The sequence below is a fragment of the Dryobates pubescens genome, chromosome 14 (genome assembly GCF_014839835.1).
Source record: "Dryobates pubescens isolate bDryPub1 chromosome 14, bDryPub1.pri, whole genome shotgun sequence".
In the NCBI taxonomy this organism is placed as follows: domain Eukaryota; kingdom Metazoa; phylum Chordata; class Aves; order Piciformes; family Picidae; genus Dryobates; species Dryobates pubescens.
In genome coordinates, this window is record NC_071625.1 from 8,014,188 (window position 1) to 8,039,200 (window position 25,013).

Consider the following 25,013-nt stretch of genomic DNA (forward strand, 5'->3'; position numbering starts at 1 on the left):
AGGGAGGGAGCACATCAGATAGCTTTCAACAGGACTACCTCTCTCGACTGAGGGGCAGAGGAGTTACCCGTGCTCTGCTCAGTCTGTTGGTCTGTGATTGGTCATTTCTTCGGCAAGATCATTTTGGAACTGCGGAAGCGATCCCCCTGTTACTGAGAACTCAAATCTGTGAAGGAACAGCCGCTAAGTTAATGCCATCATTAGCTTCTCCAGTGCGTACCACCTCTGCCAGCCGCGGGCACACGTCCGCCCGTGCGCGCCGCGCCTCGGCAGGGGGCTGGCATTAGCTCTGATGCGTATTTCAAATGATTGGCTTTCACCTATCGAGAGTGAGGGAGAGGTAAGATTTGTATGGCCAAGACATGCTTGTGGGAAGGAGGGCTGCTAGCCCAAATTAGCTTTACCGCTTCACTGACCAGGTGCGGGTGGGTCTGGGAAAGCTGTCTCTGTGTTTCCATACCAAGTAGCCATTCTCTTCATTCATGTCCACAGACACATGAATGTGTAACAGAAGTACAGTCACTACTATGTCTGAAGAGGACCCGAGTAGCTATAGCCTATAAATAATAAAAAATACATTTTTCTTTTGATAACTGACTGTAGATGTGAGGACTCTGTATAATTCAACCAAATGGTTGGATGCTGTACAGTCCTGTGCAAATATCATAAAAAAATTAATAATCCTTTTTTTTCTTTTTTTCTTTTTTTTTTTTTTTGCTATAAGGCTTTGACCCTACATGTTTCACAGCAACATAACTACCATCCAGCCTGTACCATATTTGCAAGCCTTCAGTCCCCAGGTGGACGTGGGTCCACCCGTGCAGTGTCCGCCTGTGGCACCCTCAAGTCAGATGCTCTGTCAGTCATCTAAAGGCATGCAGACCTCCCCAGACTCGTCCCATCGAGACTGCTCGTTCTGTTCCTCTACGTCGTCACCCAGCTCCTCGTCACCCTCTCCCACTTCGTTCTCCTCGTATTCTTCATCCCGAGGGAAATCTGTGTCCTGCACCTGGTCTGCTCCCTCTTGCCCTCCAGGTTGAGATTTATCTGCACAGTCTACACAAACTCCGTAACGTCGCGATCCGTGTCTTATTCCAACGCTGGCCGCTAGCATGAAGATCTTCTTACACACCATGCATTTGTACTTTTTATCCTTTTTATGCACCTACAGAAGATAAACATCAAGAGCTGAAAACACACAACCAGGCTGCATTTGCATACACTACTAGAAAAACGAGTCACTGCTAATACAGAAACTTGCTTTGTGAACTCTTCCAAAGGATGCCCAACACTGTTCAGAGAAGTGCTGCTCTGTGGCTCTGGCCAGGGTGATCTGGTGTGAGGTGTCCCTGCCCGTGGCAGGGGGGGGGTTGGAACTAGATGATCCTCGTGGTCCCTTCCAACCCTGACTGATTCGATGATTCTGACTTCTTTACAGACTAGACACAAAGCACCTGCAAACCACCCAAGCCAGATAATACTTGCTCTGGATCCCCAGCTAAACAGCACTCAAGCCAAATCCCAACTTATGCAACATGCACAGGACAGGCTAAGCTCCGTTGCTGATTATTGTACTGGTATAATGCAAGTCAGAAGGACATTTACTTTATGCATCTCAGATATGTTTCACTCTTCCCTGAGCCTTAAAGCAGACTCTATGCTATAGCTTGGTCTAGTTGAGACAAGTATTTAAGCAGAATTTGCATCACTGCTGATGAACAAGGTGTCCTCATAGAAAATGAGGATGAAGCCCTGTAGCACAACTTTGTTTCAGTAACACCAAGCCAAAACTGCCTTTCATTACCTACAGAATACTTACATACACTGCATCTCTTAACACATCACTTTCAAAATCATCCTGAAATTAGCAACTGCCTTAATTGATATTGCATTTTTCCACTAAAAATGTAAGTGGTACAATTTATGACAAAAGAGATGCTTATCTTTGTCCAGTTTAGACCAAGAGAAAACCATTTCCATGATGGTAGGTCAGAGAACAGTGCTTCTCCCACAAAGCCCCACTGGTCCCTGTGCAGACACACACACACCCTTGAGGTTACCTACCAAGGAATGTCTCTTTACATGCTCTCTTCGAGTAAACAGCTTCCCACAGATGTCACAACTGAAAGATCTCACGCCTGTGTGAATGAGCAAGTGTCTCTTTAGTGTTCTTCTGTATTTGGCTACATAATTACAGTGTGGACACTTCAACTTGTTCATGATTAAAGCAGAGGAATCACCTACAAGATAAGCCATCAGGAGAAAAGAAGGTGAAACACACACAAAACCATTTCACTATGTTCTTCCTGGTGCACAATGCGTGCACAAAGGTGCCAAACAACAAAGGACCTTCATGACTTCTCATCATCCGAACTAGGACAATGCCTGCCTGCAGAAACCACAAATGATCTTGCTAGAAAAACATTTGTAACCAAGGAGCTTTTGCTATGCAAGCACAGATCAACTATTTGAAAAGAAGTCTTATTTTATCAATCTAAGTTAGCTACAACTTAGCAGTATTCCATTCTCTAGAGGTCACCTACAGCAGGAAATGCTTTATTCTGGATTAGAAACTCTCTAGCTCTGCAGCATTTTGACAGATATAATCTTCTCTCCCAATATTCTAAGTAGAATTATGTACAGGAACTGCCTGCCAAGATCTGACTCTACAAATAAATAAAGTATAACTAAGCAAGAACAAATATTGACCAAAGGAGTAGGACAGTAAGAAGGAGAGTAATTCTGAAGTATCTAAAAGGGAAGTTACTGGTTCAGATCTTAGACCAAAATAGACTTTTGGTAGAGAATAGCTAACAGTAGGGAAAAATAGAGAGCAGAAAAAGCAGTCTGGAAGTAGCAATATCCCACTTCCTCTTTATGATGGAAGAGAGCCATTCACATACCCTTGGACCAAGGATAGCACAACCTGCTCAAAGGACACCTGCAAAATAGCTGAAACAGGAAAGCTCAGGACAGTGTGACAGCTATGAAGAAGGCCACACAGGAATACAAGGATTATTTTGGGTAACAGGGTCCTGACTCAACCTTCTGTAGGTAAGAACACTTATGGCGTGATCAGAACCATGTAGAAGCACCAGCAAAGGCTACATGATTATATGCATAAGGTTTATAATGTTCATGCTGGCACAAAAAAAGCAAAAGGAATTGTGTGCTATACTCATGGGCCTGCATGTCTGGATCTAAGATGCCTCCTCCCAGCTTTAAAATCCATCGTAACAGAGAAGCTAAATGTTTCTAATACACAGAAGTTTGCCTTGGTGTACTGGAGCACTCATGCAAGCTGCATGTCAACATCATGTCACACCATGGCTTGCTTTAAGGAAAGTAAGTTCAGAAAAGATTTCAAATGGCACATCAGCAGGGCTGTGGCAGACAGGCAGGCATCAGGGCTGTACCTGGGAATTTAATGGTTGAAGAACAGGCAGACCTAAGACCCAAGTTCTAATCCCTTGCCTGCTAGTGACCTTTACCTTCTGATGACCCAATTTCTCCCACTGTAAAACTGAGCTATTTACAGCTGGAAGTTACAGAGAAGCAGTCAGCATCACAGTGACCCAGTCATCCTTAAGATCCTTTTTGTACTGAAGACTTCATGCATTTTGAAGACCCAGCAATTTTAGATGTGATGGGGTTTTGGTATGTTTTCAGACAGAAAAATAATTACAGATAATTGCTTGCTTGAACTACTAAGAGAGGCACATAAGCTGTGAGAGGGCAGGTTATGTAGCATAGGTTTGACTAAAGGGCTTGAGCTATGGCTGCATTGAATTAGAAATCTTCATTACAATAAAGCAGTAAGAGCTACTTTTAAATTTATGTTTAACTTTGTATCTTCATCATCCAAGTGGTCCATTTAAAAGCCCGTTCCTCTGTAGCTGGATTAGTAAGGGGGAAAAATGCTATCACTGAAGACCTCAGGTTTTCATACTCAGGAACAGAACAGCTGATACGAATCGTGTTCTGCTTTTCCTTTTCCACATATTTGAATGCCTTTTTCTCCCTCCAAGAAATGACTCCTGTTTACATTATCCAGAAAGGCAAATGATATGGAAAAGGCTTACATAAACATTTCATCATATACATCTCTAAACAAAGGAACCCAATATTACCAGCAGTGACACAGCAGATCAAGCACGCCTATCAAAAGCTAAAGAACCACCTCCCCTCCAGCAGGTAATACTTGCCATTTTCCCAAGCTTCTTTTGGCCAAGACTCTGGCAGCAGTCCATACTTGAAGTCGCTTGAAGTACCCGGCAGCAGTCCATACTTCAAGTCACTTGAAGTACCCGGCAGCAGTCCGTACTTGAAGTCATTTGAAGTACCCGGCAGCAGTCCGTACTTGAAGTCACTTGAAGTACCTGTTACAGACAGTTTTTACTTTAGCTGCCTGGGTTCTGACCAGCCATGTTGTTTCACAAACTATCCATCCTTTTAGAAGAGAGAGTTTCAAATCTTACAATCGTGATTGTAACTGTTTTTCCCCTGCCTTCAATACTGAAATGAAGAAGTAACTGTGTTAATTTGAACTGCTCTCCATGGCACCGTCCTGAGAAAAACTCAAAGCCTTTTTCATACTCCAGGAACTTTCCCACCAAGGATATTTATTCACTCACTATCACCACCACATAGCTAAAAAGTTTTCCACTGGATTCTCTTTACAACTGCTCTGTGCAGTGACTTCATCTGGTCTGCCACAGGCAGTCTAACTGGTACAAAAGTAAACATTTTCTGCTGGAGGTGTCATTTTTTTCTGACTTAAAATATCTCAGTGGTATGTTAAGTGCTTTAAATATCTTGGTTTATATAAAGTATCCTACAGTGATCTCTAAGTCCATTTTTCAATAATCATCACTCTATAACCACATCAATTCAAGAGACCATAATTATGTGGAATACACCAGCCCAGAAGACTACTTTGCATATTTACTTTTGGTCTTCAGAGAAGCTCTTTGTGCAGTTTGCTTGCTCTTTCTAACCTTTTCCCCCCCTTCTTTAAAAGGTTAAAAAAAAAAGAAAATAGAAGAAAAAAACCCAACCACTCATAACTGAATAGTGCCTTAAAAAGGTCCTTGCTGGTTTAACTGCAGACTTCTGTAACAGGGAAGAACCATAGGAGTGAATATGGAATCACTATTACCCAGCACACAACTATAAATAGTGCACAAGAAAGCTGCACTTAGCATCTGCTTGTGGGGCAAAGACTCTACTGGCACCAGTGGGGAAAAAAAAAGTAATACAAACAAAATAAATAAATCATTCTTCCCTCCAATCCCCAAGACAGGAGTTTGCTGGAAAACATGAACTCAGAAAGCCATTACTTTCCTCCCAGGCACACAGTTGTCAAACAAACCAGCTGCAGTGGAAACTGGCAGATCTCCTTTTATTTGTTTGGATGGTGCTCAGCTCCTCATGCTGGACTTCCAGTGCCACTGTTGTGAAAAGTCTCCTGAAGGGCTTCCCAGCAAATAGAAACAGTTTTACTTTCAAACCTGAGACCATACATTTTAATAGCCCAAGTGTACTTCTTTCCTTTCTCCCCCTGCTGCTGATTTTAAGGACTTTCCTGGCAAAGGAAGTTCTTAGTGCAAAGCAGAATTTCATGCAGCTAGCAGTAAGCTGCACATTGGCAGTCCCAAGCTCCAGTTTTGCAGGAGCACAGCAGACTGCAAACCCTCACGGCACTAGGCACACACAGTAGTTCTGTTTACTGCTCAGGCAGTGTTAGTTGGCAGCAGTGGTATCATCTGCAGCCTAAGACAAGAGTTCCAAAGGAAATCAATTACCAAATAGGAAGCTTGCAGTTCTATCCTTCAGACAATGGCAAACAATGAGCAGAGACAAATCATGGCTGCCAAATAAGGTGTTCTATCAGAGCTTTTACAAAGCAGAGCTCTAGTGGAGGAAAGAAGAGAAATCCCAGGATTTTAGGTCACCCACCCAGTTATTTTGGTATACAGTGAAAAAAGGGGGGAATAAATCTCCCTCTCAAGAAACAAAGTAGTGAGGAAAGTATTTTTCCTTTAGTTACTAACTCTAATAACTATTGTTATGTCCAAAAGAGGCAAGAACTCCTGACACTAATTTGGAGCCATGAACTTCAGCAATGGCATCTCACAACAGCTCAAGGAATACAACACAGATACCCTATAGACATGCCAACTACACATTCCTTTGAGGTGAGCAGTACAACTTCCTTCTGTAACACACAAGACAGGAGTAGCAAGGAAGCAGTGTTGTCCAGCTCTGGGCAACAGCGAAGATGACTTGACCTCAAGGCTAAAAGCCTCCAAGTTAAAGCAGATCTCAGGATCCAGCAGAAAAAAACCAAACCAGCTTTTATAATGCTTAAAAAATATTAGTACTTTTCTTCACAGGTTTTTCCTCTCTAACAGAGCTGCTTTGTCTTTAGTTGACATTGAAGTCAGTGGAAGATAAGTGATCAAAATATTTCCCTCCCTTATGGGAGAAGTATCTGCAAGCTCAACAGAAGCAGCATTTACTGCTCCCAGATTTAACATGCATGCTGTGCACAGGAGACATGGCACAGCTTCTTCCTCCCAAGTGAGCATACAGCAAAGACTGAGTGGCACCAAGCAGAGCACATCCAGAACACTGGCACTTGAACAGTTCTAGATTTAAGAGAACACAAACTGAATGTCACCGGGGACAGTCATGCTCACAGCTGGTACTGAAGTTTGAGAGAAGTGAGAAGCTTAAAACCCTGCACAGATCTAGATCTTAACTGAAGACTTGGCATACAGACAGACTTAAAAGCTGCAGTTTAGTGCAGTTAATAGCTACTGAATCTTTCTACCTCCAGTTTGATGAGAAGACCTGCTAGAACATGAAAGAGCACTGGCACAGATACCACAAGAGATAAGAGGTTGCTAGACACTTCTGTCTCTGCACAGTACAGGACTAAGCAGATCATAATTAAACCTAATGCTTATTCTTGGAATAATTTGTTGACCTAGAAAACTTGCTTTCTACATTAAGCACACAGACAATGTGCTCAGAAGAAAACAACAAAAAAGGCCTTTTTCATGTCCAGTGGCTCATCCATACAGGAGAGGCATGAATCACATATGGCAGTGGAAGTGCAACAGCCTGCCTCTGCTAGTTTTCCAGGTGGCCTACAGTCAGATAAGCTCCCAGCCCCAGCAGAGCCAAGTGTAAGATGTTATGGACCCCTGTGGCTCCCAGCATCTTCTCCCACTCGGGCAACTGTCCCCTGAAACCTGCTTGCATAACTGCAGCTATAGCAATCATCTGACCTGCTCTGTCAGCTTCAACCCAGGGGATTTTGAGAGCAGACAGGTAATAGCTACACATGCAGTTGTACTGGCAGGCTGGGGGTGCAAACCTAGACAGCAGTAAGGAAGACCCATAAGGGTTAATCAGAAGCAATAATGTTCTGTATCTCCCAACCAAGGCATCTGACACCTTTCCTCTGATCTAAGGGTACTTTTTTATAGTTTAGTTGATTCCTAAAAGGAGTGAAATTTAATAATCCAATGTCCCTTAGTCCCCAACTTCTACCTTGCATGAAGAAGAGGTTTCTATCAGTAGCCCCATCTTAAAACCCACTAAATCCAAAGCAGTAAAAACAAAATCGAATACAAATAATAAGATTAAGTGCCAGCACTGAAATTCTTAAGATGTCCATTTGAGAAGAGATAAAGAGAGTGAAACATAATGAAGTAATTGTGTAGGCTTCTAGACAACTAACCAAAACCTTCTGGAAGGACTTTACATTCTACCTTGCTTATTCTCAGGAAAAATCATAACCAGAGGCCAGACTCGCTGATTTTCAGTTTTGAAGGCATGAAGCAGGAGGGGTGTCAAAAGGAGAGAACCCAACTGAATAGAAACATTTGTGACCAAAAACAGGTTGGGGTTTTTTGTGAAGAAAAAGAATCATCAAGTAGGGAATAGACACAGTTGCCTGTAATGAAGTTAATATGTATAAAGCAATCAGAAGTTAACACTAAATACAATGTCAAAAACAGAGGAAAAGGAGTACTACTATTTTCCCACCAGTTGTTATGACTTTGACTGCTCTTACAGATCAATTAAAAAAGACAAAGTAGACTTAGGCCATAGCTTCCAAGGATTGTGAAGAGAGCAGTGCTAATCTACTGATACAATCTGGCTGCTATTAGAGAACTGGATTTGTTGCTCATGTTGGGCAACACGGCAGAGAAAGCCAGCACTGCCATGACTGACATTCTGGGGAGGTGAGGGAAAGAAAATACATTGCACTCCACCTGCTCCCAGAGCACTAGTCACACCTTGAACCTGGCTTCTGAAAAGGGATCAAAGCATGTTACTTCTGAGCTGTCTGCTCCAAGAGGCAGCTGAGATGAACTTGAGACACTTCATCAATGCAGTCTTACTCATCCTCCCAACCGCTCTGAGTTTTCCTTATTTCCCCTTCATGAAAAAAGAGTGGTTCATTGACTTGACTATGGGGACAGATCACTGACAGATAACCATCAGCTGATGTCAAATATCTCATCCACTTGCTTATCATATATTCCCTGAAAATCTACTCCCTGAGACAGGGGTGCCATCTACCTTAGAAAGCTGTTTTGCTGATCTCTGCCCACAGTGAAAGGCAAGACAGCAAGAGCTGTCCTCAATCGGACCAGTTATTTGTGCGAGTTACTGTTCTCAGGAAGTTATTGTTCTCAGACTGTATTATCAGAGACTCAAACAAAAACTTGGGTCTGGAGGGATCTCTGAAGGTCACCTACCTCCTACTCACAGCAGGGCTCACATCAAAGCTGGACTGGATGTTGCTTTGGACTTTGCCAAGTTTTACATAACTGCAAGGATAGGAGATTCCATAAGGCCTCTAAGCAATCTGTTCCAACATAACCACTAGCCATGAGAGTGGTTTTCTTCATGTACGTCCTCAACCTCTTTAGCTGCAACTTGGGACAACCAACTCTTGCCCTTTCACTACACACATCAGGGTTTTCTCTGTAGCCCCCTTAAGGCAGCAGAAGACAGCAGGTTGATCCCTCAGCCTTCTCCCTACTGTTGGTCAATTACTGGAAGTCCACCTGAACAACCACCCAGTCTTGACCTCTAGCATATCAACCACTCCCCCCCATTTTGATGTCATCTGCAAACTTGCTGAGAATGTCTCCTGTCCTACTATCCTGATCTCTGATGAAGATGTTAAACAGTATGGAGACTCAGTAAACTGTTTTCTGGACAACAGCCCTTCTTGACTTGCCTGTCAAGGAAATACCTTCATCCATAGAACTTTATTCTGATTCTGTGATCCATAAACTTCTGGACTGTATTGTGAGCACAAGGGTCAGAACATGAACACTGCATCACAAACAAGATGATTTAAAGATGCAAGAGTTTTCTCAAGTAACATATTCAAGAGATAACTCAAAGACTTTTTCATATGAACAGTTCACTATCCCTTCGCCTCAAGTCTTATATTTAACACATTAATAGGAGTAGGACTTTCAGGGAGATACACACCTGAAAGGCTGCATGAAACTCCTGCAGACTGACTGGCACTTAGGATTAAGATCCTTCAGTAGAAAAACCCAACTGTTCTGGGATACTCTCTGGTAATCAAACTAAACATCTTAGCAAGAAAACAGGAGCATAAAATGGTGCTCTTTAAAAATGTGATTGCAGAACAAATCCAAGGAAATAGGCCTGCATTTCCTCAAAGCTGCCAGTTTCTCCCTAATGTAGGGGTAAAAAAGCATTCCATTAAAAAAAAAGTGTATTCCCATCTCAGTCCTAATATCAGCACTCCCTGAGAAAGTAAAGCCATCCGTTTCTCTCTGCACCAGCACTGGAGAACTGCTATAGCTACCATTTTAACAAGCCATATGGTGTAACTGATCAACACCCAGATTAGCACCATTCATTCCAGACTTACTTTACCAAAGCTTAACTTTGTCTTTAGACTGATATTTGAAGAAAGGGAAGGTACTAGACAGAGGCCCAAACCTGTAAAAATATCAAAGCAAGAAGGAAAACATCCAAACCTTCCAACCAAAACAAACCAACCAACCCCCAGAAGCCTCCCTGGGAAGCCTGCAGAAGCCCTGGGAGTACATGACAATCTAAGCCTGCTGGGTTGGCATCATGCTCTCCTTACAAATACAGAACATTACACCCTAGAGATGGGGATCAACTCAAGTCACAAGTGAGCAGATGTGTAAAAGATTGCAACTTTTACGCAGCTCATACTTGTCATACATACGACCTGAGCATGAAAGACAACTGCTGCATGACAAAAGGGCTTGGGCTTTTTTTTCCAGATTAAAAGATCAGCTTTTCAAAAATGTCCACCCCCAGCCCTGGGAATAGCCAGAAGTGACTGAAGTTCTCCAATTGTGGCTACACTTTCACAGTAAAAATAGCAATTCTGATCTTGCTAACTCCCCTCTCCACTGTTTCCAATGTGAAGGTTTGAATGACTGAAGCTGACCAACAAAGGCTAGCAGCTGAAGTGAAACTGCCTGCTGAAGCTGTGCTCCTACCAACACGTGTGCACTGCACTGTGTGTACTACACAGACCTCTGGGGTAAATGCACAGCACAAGCTTGCTATGCTGCAGTACAAACCTTGCGAACTATGAACGCACTTCTGGTTGGATGTATTTACCAATACCTGCCACAAACTGGCTCCCTGACTCTCCCCTCCACCCCAAAAATATGCCTCCAGGCTCTGTACACAAGAATTCCAGAATGTACACAGAGAATAAATGGTTGGGCAGCAAACCTAGCAACTGAGCAAAACAAGTCGGCAAGGATAGAGGGGCTGAAAAAGGGAAGCTGAAGGTAACATCTTTTAGATAAACTACATGCCACTAGACAGCTACCAACGCTGAGGATGATCTATCCCTTCCCTCACATTTAACAAACAAACCCAAAACCACACAACACCAAGAGTAAATAAACAGCAGCTGATCCATTTACATCTCCATAAATTCTTGGGTGACAGTCACTCCAGCAACGCAGTGCTTTCACTGGGAGTTAAGGTGGCTTAACTCTGAAGCAAACAGGCCTACCAAACACAGAAACCTTACAGGTCAAGTAAGAAACCTAGCATCATGGGTTTTCCCCCCCCTGCAGTGTCAGAAGGCATGAAGAATATTTTAAGAAGCCTTAAAGTGGTCTTTTAGCTCCCTCAATATCACATGGGAATGGCCAGGCATGTGAAGTCAAGCATGTAGGTGATAAGGGAGCTGTGAATAAAAACAAGACTTGACTTTCCAGGGCAATTACTATCTGGAAAGAAGGCTTTTTAAAGGAAGTTGTACTCTAATCTTCACAGAGGTTTAAAAAAAGCTCCACACTACTCTGAAAACTGCAGTCCAAAAGGATCTGAAACATCTGCAGTAAACACTTTCACTACTCAGCATGTGATAAAATAATTAGATTTGACTGACTGAGCTACAACTTTGAGCTGCAGGAGGAAAGCCAGCTGAAGAAATAGCACAGTTAACTTCTGTCTGGGCACAACATTATCTACTCTGAAAATCATGGTGACAAATCTGGTGGTAGCTTCATGAAGCTTTGGGATAAGTCTCCTTAAGAATCAACACAGTCAGCTCTGGAAAGCATGACCAGCATTTCACAGTTGTGTTCTGAAGCCTGAGGATAGGACACCTGTACTGCACAAAACAAGCCCAAATGAAAAACTAATTCCAGAAGTGATAAAACATATGAAGGGAGAGAAGAATGCAATGAATTAGAATCACAGAGCTTTTGTTATGAACTGGAAACTGACTAAGAGATGCAGACTGACTACACTTCTTTTCACCATGGTAAATAGTGAATAGTAGGATGCACCATGGCTGTAAAAACAGGAACAATGGTGTTTTTTTTCAGCAGATTATCAACTAGAAGGGAAAACAGTACAATGGGTGGGAACTTTCAGTGTGAAGAAACACAGCTCATTTCATTAAGAGAGGTAAAACAGGAGAAGGTTTCAAAGTTGCAGCAAGAGAAGGTAAATGAAGTAAGGGGGTACACGCAATTTAAAATCCATCTCAACTTCATGGAGTTCTTTGAAGCTCAAAGTACTACTTTTGCAGGGAAAGTGTTAAATATAAACTCACTGGAAACACAGGGTGAAAGGAAGAAGCAGACATATCCTTATGGATACCTGTAGGAAAACTCACATTTTAGCAAGGAGCAGATAGCTCAGAAAGCTTCCAGTGTTTATTATGTAGTATTTATCTAGCAGGGCCCAACTAGAAAATCCACTTACTATGGCATTCAAGGTAGTGGCTTTGGGGGTACATTTTTGGAGTGAGAGGCACGTTCTTAATCAGGCTTCCTTTCTACCATATCTGTGGTGCTCCTTTTCCCTCACAGAAACACCAAAACCATAAATCAAGGATACAGCAACTCCCTTTGCATGTAACTGGACATCTCACAACCACAAGCTGGTGTTGATTATCCCTCAGCAGCACATAGGGACAGAGCATTCCTTAGCATTCATCATAAGAATTTACTATTCTTTTTCTTCTCACAGCATTGTCTTATCTGTTCCAGAAGATATTTTCTTAGGCATTTTTAACTCCCAGTGATTATTATTCTTGGTAGCTTTTCATCTCCACAAGAGATTTAATCCACAACTAAAAAGTTACCGAATAACCTGCCAGTTACTCTACAACTCATTCTTGTCATTCTTCCAATTCTCCACTCCTCCCTCTTCCACCACCTTTTCTTGGGCATAGAGGGAGCAACTGAAAGAAGACTAAGAGTGGAATGTATCTGCAGAGCAAAGAAAAACCTAGGCAGCAGTAGGGGAGGAAACAGATGCTGAAACACAGATTATGGATGAAAGTACCAAGTCCTACTTCCAGTTAGCTCTTCCTTTTTCAAACAATGTGTATGCATGGAGGAACTCTGTAAAAGGGTTTATTAGAAACAGCTTCCAAACCAGTTCTAACTTTGACAGGAAATGGAATTATTTCCTTGGTGCCACTTATGTTGTGCTCTGAAAGTAACCAAGATCATTAGCTGACACTATTTCACAGTTCAATAAAGCAAACTCCTTGCAATCACAGAACTTTCAATGGTTTCAGGCCAGCATCACAACACAAATTCTGTGTGTCCCTAGCCTCTAATACTGCTCTTTTCATCCAATGTATTGTGTGAGTGTATTTTGGAGGCATTTTGTACAAACAAACAAATGAAAAGATGTACCTTGTAATTTAGCTAACCTGATTCCATGGACTCAGGGCCTCTTAGCCTTTGTTTATTGGCAGGCCATAATACGGTTCTAAAAAGGCTTCTATTTTCACTTCAGCAGAGGAAACCCTGTGCAGTCCAGGAAAGCTTGGGCAGCAAGAGAAGATCCAGAAATTCACTTTCCTGAGCACACACTGCCAAAGTGAATGGCAAAGCTGAAGCAAACCTGCCCACTGAGTTCAGAGGTGAAGCCAGGCAACCCCCCTGAAGCATTTACAGATTAATGTGAGCTTCTCACCACAGCTGCTTCTCCATAGTGGCTCCTACTGCACCACACTACTGGCCAACTCTATGGCCACAGCTTGTAGTGGCTGCTCCTGCTTCCTTGCCAGAGATGCAGTCCACAGCTCCAGCCTGCAGCACTCTGCACTGTGATGCTCATGCCTCTATCTGTTGGGCCCAGGGCGAAGGCACCACATGGCTTCTGCTGGCCTGCCCTACTTTCATCCACTGCCTCCTGCACCTCAGCAGCCACCAGCTGCCCCAACAGGCACCTGCAGCACTGTGGGCACAGGCACTGCAAGGCCCCAGCAGAAACAGCCTGTCCCTGCTACCCCCAAAAGGATTTCTCTTAGCCTTGTTTTCAGACAAGTCCAGGCAGAAATGAAGGACAGTCTTCCACCAAAATAAATACTCTCAGGCTGCTTTCAAAGCCGTAGTTTGTTACTGGAATACACCAGTATCAAGCAATATGCTACACTCACAGCTGTGGATTCTGACTTTTTAATTTCTCTCCTAATGCTACCCCTTGAGCCTGGGAAGCAGAGGATATCCAGTCCCTTGACATTTGGAGGAGGCACACATTTGAAAAATGCTTTAGAAATAGGCACATCTAAAGAGCTTTGTCCCTGATGTCTCAAATCCACCTTAGGAGTCAAACTGCTAATTCATCTAGAAGTGATACAGGTAGATGGCAGTGTTTCAAATACATACTTCAACTACTCATACAGTATAATAATTTTAACAGTAAAATCCTGAGCTTAATGACATCGCCCCAAATCCCAGCTACACTGAACAGACTGCTTTTAATTCTTTGTGTGACCACATTTGTTTAGCAAACAGATATTTAATCTTACTGTAGCATTTACATTAACCATAAATCCTTAAGGGAAGAAAAAAAAACCAAAACAACTATGAATTTAGTCACTCTTGAGATCTGCTTAAAGAGAACTGTTCAACAAAAAGTACTCCCTCTACCCTGTGTCATATTGTGGCATCTTCTTCCAATCCATTTCAGACGTCTACTTTAAGCGTTTCTATTATATTAGCCATTCTGTAGTCTTCCAGACACCCCTTCAATAAAAAGCAGCTGAAAGCTGACTGCTCTTCCCAGGTGACACACAGGTAAGGAACATCACCAGAAAAATCTTTTGCTAGTGTAGGGAAGGAAATGATGAAGGCCTTTTCTCTCCATGCAACCAGCTAACATCAATAGGCACCAGTTACCACTCCTTGATGTTGTGCCTAATAGAGGCTACAGATTAAATGTAAAAATGTTGGTTTCTAGCAGCTAGTGAGGATCCCCAACTCAGGCATCAAACACAAACACCACATGGCACAACACTGTCATTCCCTTCTCTAGCTGAAGATACACTGCTGCACCCTAAGCGGAGAATCAGATCATCAGATTAGTAACCCAGCTAGTATGAGGACTTTACTAGAAGATCCTAACCAACATCCTTTTACAAATGTTACACTCTAATGCATTTTTGTATTCAATAACTTAGTTTCCAAGTGACATGACTGACATTAAGCAATATTTACCTGTTTCTTCTTTAATAAATGACAAATCTTCTTCTGGATAGGGGACTGAGGGCTGCAACACCGAGCAATCTTCTGAGTTCTCTTCAGTATTTGGTGGTATATTATAAATAAACCTCTTTGCTGTTTGGTTTTTCCTTCTTGCTTTTCCAGGTTCTTGAACTGATTGTCCTTGTGCACCCATGTCATTCCATACAAAAACTTTTCCCTCACCTTGAGATTCATTTTCAGCAGTTTCAGGTGAGCTGTCCTGGACCCAGCTGCAGTCATTCATTTGGTAGCTTTCCATTTGGCCCTCATCGATCGAGTAACCATCGTTCTCAGTTTTGATGCTGCTTGCCAAGTTGGTAAGGTTTCGTGTTGCCCAGAAGCTGGCAACTTTCTGATCCCTTGGGGACAAACCATCCCTACTAACAGATCTTCTGTTGTAATCCACAACAACGGTCTCTGGAGCTTCCGATTTGATACTTATGTTTAAGGCATCTTTAATGAAGTTGCGGCAGGACTGGACAACCTCCGTCATCTGAAGGTAGCTGGCCACTGACATCACTTCAATGGCATTTTGGCTCGTAAGCACGAGGTTACCAGAGTATAAGAAGTCCAAGATGACAGAAAAACCTTGAACAGCAACAACATCTAAATAGGTAACAGTGGTTTGGTTACGGCTTTCTTTGTTTGTAAAGCAATAGAGAGTCTTAAAGAAGCGGCTGCCTGCAACCAGGATGTTCTTGTGAGCTCTGAAGACCCTCCCGCTCACCACAATATTAACATCACAAAGAATGCCTTTCTTCCTCTGCTCGTTGAGCTCTTGCAGGAGCTGATAGCAGTACGAGTTCTCATTTGGCCTGCTGTTAAAATCACAGTATCCTTCATTATTCAGTTCCGAGGGCAACTCTGACTCCTGCAATTAAAACAAACCACAACCATAATTAGTTCTTAATGAATGCTCTCCTTAGTCCTCCAACGCTGTAATAAGGATATGAAAACAAACTCAAATCGAGAATGTTATTCAAACCATTATTTTTAATTTATGTTCTTGGTCATAAAGGCAAGCAGGAATATGTAATTACAAAAAATAGTTCTGAAAGCTAAGAAACATGATCTCATGCTGCACCCTCTGCCCTCGAATCTGAACCACCACCACCACAACCAGCAGAACTGCCTCGAGGGCAAAGGAAGTGATATTTCAGTCAAAAGCAAGGGAAGGCTTAGTTAAGTGTGAAGCGCTTGTGTTTCTTAACCCAGTATGGTGAAGATTCACGAGTCTCTCTGCCCAAAGATTTAACTACCCGGTTCTCATGTATCCAACCCCTTGCTCTTCCCCACAAATCTCCAGTTCAAAAGGTTAAGTAGAACCCTGACAACCCATTCAAGATTTTCTCATGCTGAGAGATGAATACGTCAAGATTAGGCCTGTATCTCCCCATCTAACTGTTTTAAAGAAAACATGTTACTGGAGGAGTAATAACAGGAGATATATTTCTCATGCAGCTCTGCAAAGTAGGCATTTATTCTTTATTTTCTAGTCGTGGCAGGTTCAGGATTAAATGGCTATATGACGTGACAAGGAGAGGATATTGCAGGCGACCAAAAGTTAAGCTTCCATCACTGAAACGACTTTCTTGAATCAAGCTGCACTGAAACTTTCCAGCAGCAACACCTTTCACTGGTACATACTTGATGTACAGACAACATGTATTCATTTGTCTCTCTACAACCCTTTAAGATGTGACCTCACACATGGCTTGAAATTTTTGCTGGAAGTACTATGAGGCAATCTAACATCAAGAAAAGAGTTGTTTATGAAAGATTAGTTCAGATACTGAGAGGCTGGGATAACAAGAGATCTGAACTGGATTTTAGAGCTTTTAGAAAACTTTTAACTGTTGTTTAGACAGACAATTCAGAACTGCTACAAAGCAACAGCTAAGAGAAAGCAGACTACACACAGGCATATTTGAGGCCATACTTTCATTGATGGACATGTGCTGCCATCAAGAGCAGCAACGATGACTGTTTCATACTGTACCTCTAAGACTTTCTCTTTTCCTCTAGCAAATGGAGAGGCTGAGGGAGCTGGGATTGTTTAGCCTGGAGAAGAGGAGGCCCAGGGGTGACCTCATTGCCCTCTACAACTACCTGAAAGGTGGTTGTAGACAGGAAGGGGTTGGTCTGTTCTCCCAGGCAACCAGCACCAGAACAAGGGGACACAGTCTCAAGCTGCACCAGGGGAGGTTTAGACTCGAGGTGAGGAGAAAGTTCTTCACCCAGAGAGTCATTAGTCATTGGAATGGGCTGCCCAGGGAGGTGGTGGAGTCACCATCCCTGGAGGTGTTCAAGAGGGGATTGGATGTGGCACTTGGTGCCATGGTCTAGTCATGAGGTCTGTGGAGACAGGTTGGACTCGATCCTCAAGGTCTCTTCCAACCTTAGTGATACTGTGATAAGGCCAGTGCAAAACTAGCTGGCTCCAATGTGCTTCAGGATGAGAGAATACCAGATTTTGCAAATTGTATTATTATTTTCTCCTCACTTTCTGAAAAATAATCTCATATTTTGGGGCTAGAGGTTCAAGCTCAACTGCCTCAAGACCAGATCAAAATCAGCAGTAACAAGGTAATGTTAATGATGCCACAAGCTTATAATCTACACTGGGGCTAAAAAAGTACTACCCTTTATTTGGAACTATGGTGGAAACCAGCTGCTTTTTTGGTGTTGCTTCTTTTTGTCTGCTTGGTGTGGTTTTTTTAAAGTCACTTCCCACCCCATAGGAATTAGTGTATTATAGGACTACTCACCTCAGGTTATAATCACCCCAGTGTGGATCACTGGGATGAGAACTTAGCCTGTAACTGTATCCTCTAAAATGGTATTTACATCTACAAGCAGCAAAGGATGCCCAGCACAACCAAAAAGGAAACAGTATTATTTCATCATCTCCTACAGAGAAACTCCACTTTGACATCACATTTCAGTTGCTTTTAGATCTCCACTCTTTCCACACAAAAAAACCCCACACTTCAGTGAAGAGGCAGAAACAAAAGCAATTAGGCTTTTACATGAAAACAAGCAACAGATCTCTGTCCAACCTTGCCTTGGTATTTTCTGCACGCTCCCTGACATACCCAAGCACTCCCTCGGATCAGAGCTCTGAGAGAGAAAGCATGTCTCAAACGTGTGACAGCTAAGTGTGGCTCTATAAATTCTCAGTGGATTTCAGATCTGGACTAGCTTCCTGTCACTCCAGCAACAGAGCACTGCATAGTTTCAAAACACCAGTTACACTGACTTTGGATCAGATTAAGCTGAAAATTGTAGTACCCTAAAGCACTTGTCACTCTAGTCAAAGTCAATCATGAGCGACTCACACCTCACACAGTAAATGTTAGGTAGGTGCCATGAGAGCTGACAATTTCATTCTCTGGGAACACCTTAAACACCACAAAAATTGGACAGATAATCAGGGCCAGATCATCTCTTTTTACAAATGCCTGATTCACGAATGGAGATCGAGCACGTTTTAACTGTTTATCCAGCATATCAAGCCAATAAAAGAGGAAATCTAGATTTGAAATGTGTATTTTTTTGTTTTCCCATGAAAATGACAAGCCAGGAGGATGAAAAGAAGCTGCAAATCATAAATATGCTCCAGAAAATAAAGACTGAAGGCTTCATTATGGAAAGACCAGAAGGCTGGGTGAAAACAAGCGGTATTAGGGAACTGATGTCCAAGCTATCTATCAGGGAGTGTGTTGAGGGCAAGAGATCAATAGTACAGCTTTACATCAATGACTGCATGAAGCCTTTTAAAACTAACTGCAACACTGGAACAGCTGTTTAACTGCTGGTGTGGAAGTACCTAACCCTAGTGCCACATCTCACATGAAATGAAAACCATGTGACCAGTTCTTGGGCCTATGCACACCAAGTGTGACAAGCAGAATTAACATTTACTGTGAGAAAAACAGAAATGTAATATCCCTCTGAGAGTTTTAAACATCTCCCCTTGGTACAAGAACAAGTGAAACAGTTCAACAGTGTAAGTGCAGAAAATAATCACAGAACACTGAAAAAAAGTGTGTCTTCAAGCTTCTGTTGCTAGGTTGTGTTCCTGGTACATCACCATAAGGGTAGTGTTTTTCTGGTGAGAGCCACAAACTAATGGTATTTGCTTATATGTTAATCATATCTTCAGAATCAAGACCAAATATTTCCATCCCCTAAGTTACCTCAACACCAAACCGCCCTGTCCTTCAATAAAAGCTGATTGGAAATCTCAAACAAAAATCAGGGCCATTTCATTTTTATCTGTGGAATCCACAGCATCGCACCTCTGAAAAGCTTCTCTCTGTAGGTGAGATTAGAAGTGGTCCAACAGAACAGACTGCTCAAGGCAACCAGGACTGCTCAGTTTCAATTAGACTCATCTGAACACATCCAGAAATAAGTGTATATAAATCACTAATCAGACTTGCCCAGAAGTTAATAGCAGAAAGAGATGATCAAAACCTGCTCCTACAAACTTGCTTTTCCTTCTCCTCCTGGTTCACCAGCATATGCTGTCTCCTGGGGGATTAAAATCAAAACAAAAAAGGAGAAACACCCAATCCCAATCTAGCCATACCATCTATCTCAGCTATATGGATTGTTAGAAGTAGTAATGCCACGCTTTTGAAATCCCTTCCCAACTACCACACCTTACTCTACTGAGGTACCCCATGGCCCTAGATTAATTCCTAGCCTGAAAGATGGATCCTCTAACAAAAGCAAGCTATCAGAAACTTAAAGCACATGAAGCTACAGAGGAAAACTATCTCAAAAGATGGTCCTATCAGCTGCATACATGATGTTCCACCGCTGTTTCAGGTGCCATTGCACCTCAGCAGTTAGAACTGTCCCATTAAATGCCTAACATCCATGGCTGGAGGTCTGCTAAAAACACTACATAAAAATACAGTAAGTGATAGCACTTGCTCTGAAGACCTGACCTCCTCAGCTTTTTTGCTCTGCTAGAAGTAATTCCAAATGTTAACCTAGGAGCACTATAATGTAACTCTTACATCCAAAGCACAACTTCTATTCATCGCTGCTCACACAAAGCAAACAATTAGAGTTCACATGGAAAAAACCAACACATCAAAGACCTCCCTCCTTTCGGAGAGCTTCTGCTTTAAACCAACACGCCTGTTAGGCTGGAGAAAGCTCTTCTGGCAGCATTTCCAAAGCTCAGCTTCAAATTATGGCCAGAGAGAAAAAGGTTTTAAGAAGCTGCTTTGAGGGGAGGAACCCACAGCAGCCAATAAATCTGCATCTTATAGATTTAAATTGATCACAGAACTGAACATCTTTTGCAGCCATTTCTCAGCAAGTGTCTACTTCTCAAGACTTTTTGAAACACAGTCTATTTAAAAAGGGGGGGGGGGGGGGGGGGGAGGAGAAGTAGTTTCAATCTGATAATATCTTTCCTTAAGCTTTAATGTGGAGACATTATTTTTAAAAGCAGCAGAACAGATTGAAAAAAAGTCAAAATTTTGTCTCAGAAGCAGCAAGTGACAACTCAACACCCTTGAATTACAGCAGCTGCAACCACTTGTGTTGTATTTTGGCATTCCAAATTAAACATATCCTCAAAATAAACCAAAATCATCACTCATTTCGGTAATATCCAACAGACCTATAGAAATTTCCACTGCTTTACTGTCTTGACACCTCCAGTTTCCTTTTCTCACTTGAACAGTGGCACTATGCCATATGTTTATTAGCAGCTGCTAAACATGCCCTGCAGTTGAAGCTTGTCAAGTCAGGAATACGTGTGTTGTCTCCAAGACAAAGGCTGAAAGATCTCACCCAAGTTTCATTCAATCTAAATGGTTTTGCTGCCTCATTATGTATGGTGGAAATATGGTCAGTGTACAAATTACTTTCTTTTGTTCCCAGTAGCTGGTATTGTATCATTCAAAAAAAAGGAGGGGGAGGGGAGGGCTATTGTTTTGGTATTAATTTGAACATATGTATCAAGAGAAATTCAAGTGGTATTAAAAGCATGAATGGATATGGAAATTAAACATAAAAGCAGAAAGAAAACAAGATTCTTAATCAGATTTTCGATAAAGCAAGTGTAAGCCAGAAGTACATCACAAAAAAGCCCTACACTGAATCTGGCAAGCCTGCAGTTCCTTCCCTTGTGGGAATTTAACTGAAATGTGACTAGACAGGGATGCATCCAGCACCATTTTCCACCTGCAAACACCCATCTCTGCACAGCTACCTCGCAGAAGCTTACTCTGTCCAATATTATAAAGATTCCCACAATGCTGAAAGGTTAATCTTCAAATAAATGCTTACATTAACTTTGGGGCTACTGTGACACATAAGCCAATGTTCCCTCCCCCCTTCCAGAATTCAATAGTCTTACAACAGACTGGGGATAGGAGAACAGAAAGAAAAACCTGTTAAGTTTAGTAGGAAAATCTGGTTGGAATACATATATGTTTTACTTCATAGTACCAGTCAGGGTTGGAAAGGACCACAAGGATCATCTAGCTCCAACCCCCCTGCCATGGGCAGGGACACCCCACACTAGATCAGGCTGGCCAGAGCCAGCTTAACAGGAGGGAAACAAACGTCCAAGGGTGGGATAAATTAGCAACATCTAGTGACACAGGAGACTACACAGTGACAGGACATACCTTCGCAGGGTAATCACTCACAACTCATAGTCAGAAACTAGGCAACAAGATGGTAAAAGGAACATACTGCAGCAACATTAAACAAAATTAACATTTTCAAAGACAAAAAAAAAAGGGAGAAAAAAAATCAGAATGAATTAGAAAGAAATAATTTAAAGGCAGTTTGGCTAAAATACTGCAGAGTGAACAGCAAATCCCAGATTGGAGGAAACAGATAAGATGACCTACTGCCATGGAGCGTCTCTAACAACAGCTGCCTCAAACACACGTACTGAAAAGGTAACATCACTCATTTGAAGGTGAATGGGGCATTTATAAATCCAAAAATGCTGCTTTGGGTAACATGCAGCATAAGGTTTTCCTGCAGTACTTTTATGTAAAACTTGTGTACTTCTTCCAGCTAGTTCCAAGAAAACTTACATTCCACTAACATTTTATCTGCCATCCCGATATCCTACCCAAATATTAGAATAGCAGCTCTTGTCCAAGGTACTCCGAGCTCCTTAAAAAGTTCGTGCACCAAACTCTATAGAACTACTGCACCGCAGTTCGGATACATTCATACAACCAAGGGGGGGCTTTAATTAACTGAGCTCTTAAGAGTGAAAAACGGAGTGACTGGGGATTAATTTCGGCTAACAGCTCGAGTCCTAGTCTGAGTGCACATCCAGTTTGCTCCCGCTGGCAAGTTTAAAGCCAGTAAGGCAGTCCCGGGGACGTTCTGCAGCGCAAACATCCTTAGGAGGAAAAGCTGCAGAAGACTGGTGATTCAACGCCAGTATTCTTTAGGAGTTTTTCATCCACGTATGTTCCAGAGTCAGCCCTGCCTCACTGCTAAGAGCAGCCAAGAAACACAGTAATTTTAAGTTCAGCAGGGAACACGAGGAGTTTCAGTAGTCCTAAAGCCCGAGAGGAGCGCTGGCATATTAACACGGCTTTCAGGAAACCGCATGTTTATCTCCAACATGCACCAAGCAATTGCAGACTTCTTGCTCGGTAGCTCAATCTAAAGCAACACAGTCGGGAAAAAAGAGATTTAGGCGAGAATGTCTTGACTACACCAAGTTACCCACTAGTGCACAGGGACTACACCGTTCGGAACACCAGAGAAATTCCAGTTTCACGCTGGGAAGCCGCAGTTTCACACGCAGTCACTACCGGACACTCCGGTACCGCAGGAGGAAGTTGTATCGAGTATTTTTAAATCAGTGCCGCTACCCATACGCAACTTTTCCCACATCGCCGGTTTATCTTCACCAGATAAACAAGTAAAAGCGGCACTCGCTCCCCCCGAACCGGTAACGTTAACCGGGCACAGCCACCAGTTCGCGCAAACGCTGCCGGCTACAGAGCGGCAGCGCTCAGTCTGCCCAGATCCAGCGGGACTCACCGCAGGACTCACCGCAGGACTCCCCGCAGAACGCACCGCGGACTGGCCTCCCGCTCCGCAGCCGGCGTGCGGCAGCAGCACTGTGTGCCCAGCCCACCGGGCAGCAAGCAGCACAGGAAGCCATTTAAATCACCCCACACACGTGGCCATAAAACCCCCACCAGCCGCGGCAAAGGGACACCGCCGCTGCCCCCTTACCTGCTCGGCGCTGACGGGCTCGTTGAGTCGATGCTCGGCGGAGAGGTGGTGCCGCAGCAGCAGGGCCCGCTTGTAATTGCGGGTGCCCTTGCAGAGCTCGTCGTGCCCCCCGGGCAGGGCCCCGCCGGCCATGATCAGCTCGGGAGGGGCGGCGGCGGCCGCGGCGGCAGTGCACCAAGCGCAGGACATGAGACCGGTCTCCTGGCAGTAGTAGAGCCATGGGAACTCCTTGAGCCAGGAGCCCTGGAAGGAGATGTGCAGCTTCTGCAGCAGCGACTTGGGCCTGGCCAGCGGGAAATGCCTGATGCTCTCCCCCTCCCCCGCGCCCACGCTGCTGCCCTCCGCCTCGTCCCCTCCGTCGCCCCCAGACCGCCTGCTGCTGCTGCAGCTGCCGCCCTCCGCGCCGCTGCCATCGCCCAGGCTGCCCCCTTCGCCGTCCTCCTCGTCGTCGCTGCTGTCACTCAGGGAGCCGCCGTCCTGGACCAGCTCCTTCCCCTCCAGCAGACCCTCCGGCTCCAGGCTCTCCGCGCCCTCCAGCTCCATCTCCTCGTCCGCCCCCCGCCCATTGAAGTGCTTCCGCGGCCAGGCCGAGGCCTCGCAGCCATTGTTAGCGGCAGAGGGGGCGGCGAGGAGCCCCCCGCCGCCCCGAAAGGCCAGTGACCGGCGGTTTCTCTCGGCGAACATGGGGCCGGCGGCGGGGGGCGAGACGGCGTCCTGAGGCAGCAGCAGCTCCTTCTCCTCGGTGGTGGCCTCCAGTTCCTCGGCCTCCAGCCCCTCCAGCTCCACTTCCTCGTCTGCCCCGCGCCCGTTCAGCGGCTCAGGGTCCTGCCGGTCCCAGGCCTCGGCCGCGCCGCCGGCTCCGCTGCCGGCCGCCGTCGCCGCCGCGGCGCTGACCAGGCCGCCGCCCCGGAACGCCAGAGTCCGCCGGTTCATCTCCGCGAACATGGCGGGTGCCCCTCGCCCGCCGCCTCCTCACGCCCCTAGTCCGCCGCTCCCCACCCGGCCGAGGGCTCTGCCCGCGGGAAGGGGTGGGGGGGGGGAGAGAGGCGCCGGCTGCCGTGCGGGAAGGGCGGGGGTGGCGGCTGAAAGAAAACGAAGTCTGGCCGCTCTTCCCCCCCCACCCCCAAACCCCGGCCTAGATCACCGCCCGCAGTCTCCCCACAATGGATCCCGCTCGGCAGCGCTTCCGTCCCAACAGGCCCCGGATCAGGTCGAATGGCAAATGAACAACGGGCTGCTTCCCACAATGCACCGGGAGAGCCACCGCAGGGGAGGGGGAGCGCGGAGCTCGGGGGGCGGGCAGGCGGCGGGGGGGGCCGGCGGGGCGGGCGCGACCGACAGCTGGGGCGCGTCACGCGCCGCCCGCCTCGCCCCGCCCCGGCCGCCACACGGCGGGGGGGGGGGGGGGAGGGGGTCACGCACCCCCCCGCGCACCCCCCCGCCGTGAGGGGCCGCAGCCCCCTTTCCCTCCCCCCAACGCCCCTTCCGCCCGCGCAGGCGCATGGCCGGCCCGCGGGTCCCGAGGGGCGGGTGGGGGCAGCGTCGCGGGTCCGACCCCCCGGAGCCGCTCGGCAGGGCCAAGCGCAGCGGTACCGTTAGGCGCGGAGCGGCGGAGACGTAGGCGCAAGCGCGAGCTAGCGGACGGCGCGTGCGGCGTGTGCGCGCCCGCCCGCACGTGCCGGCGGGGCGGGTCCGTCCGCGGAGCGA

At 45.0% G+C, this 25,013-nt stretch overlaps 1 protein-coding gene across 1 annotated transcript; it reads right to left on the reverse strand.

Annotated features, from left to right (window-relative positions):
• ZBTB10 (zinc finger and BTB domain containing 10) lies at positions 1 to 24,510 on the reverse strand. The gene is made up of 5 exons (XM_054167354.1): positions 23,307 to 24,510; positions 15,033 to 15,930; positions 4,206 to 4,379; positions 2,065 to 2,240; positions 1 to 1,165 (listed from the first exon to the last, which is right to left on the reverse strand). Exons 1-5 carry the CDS (start codon positions 24,249 to 24,251, stop codon positions 860 to 862), a joined length of 2,499 nt encoding a protein of 832 aa, XP_054023329.1. The 5' UTR covers positions 24,252 to 24,510; the 3' UTR covers positions 1 to 859.
• Between the last annotated feature and the right edge of the window lie 503 nt (positions 24,511 to 25,013).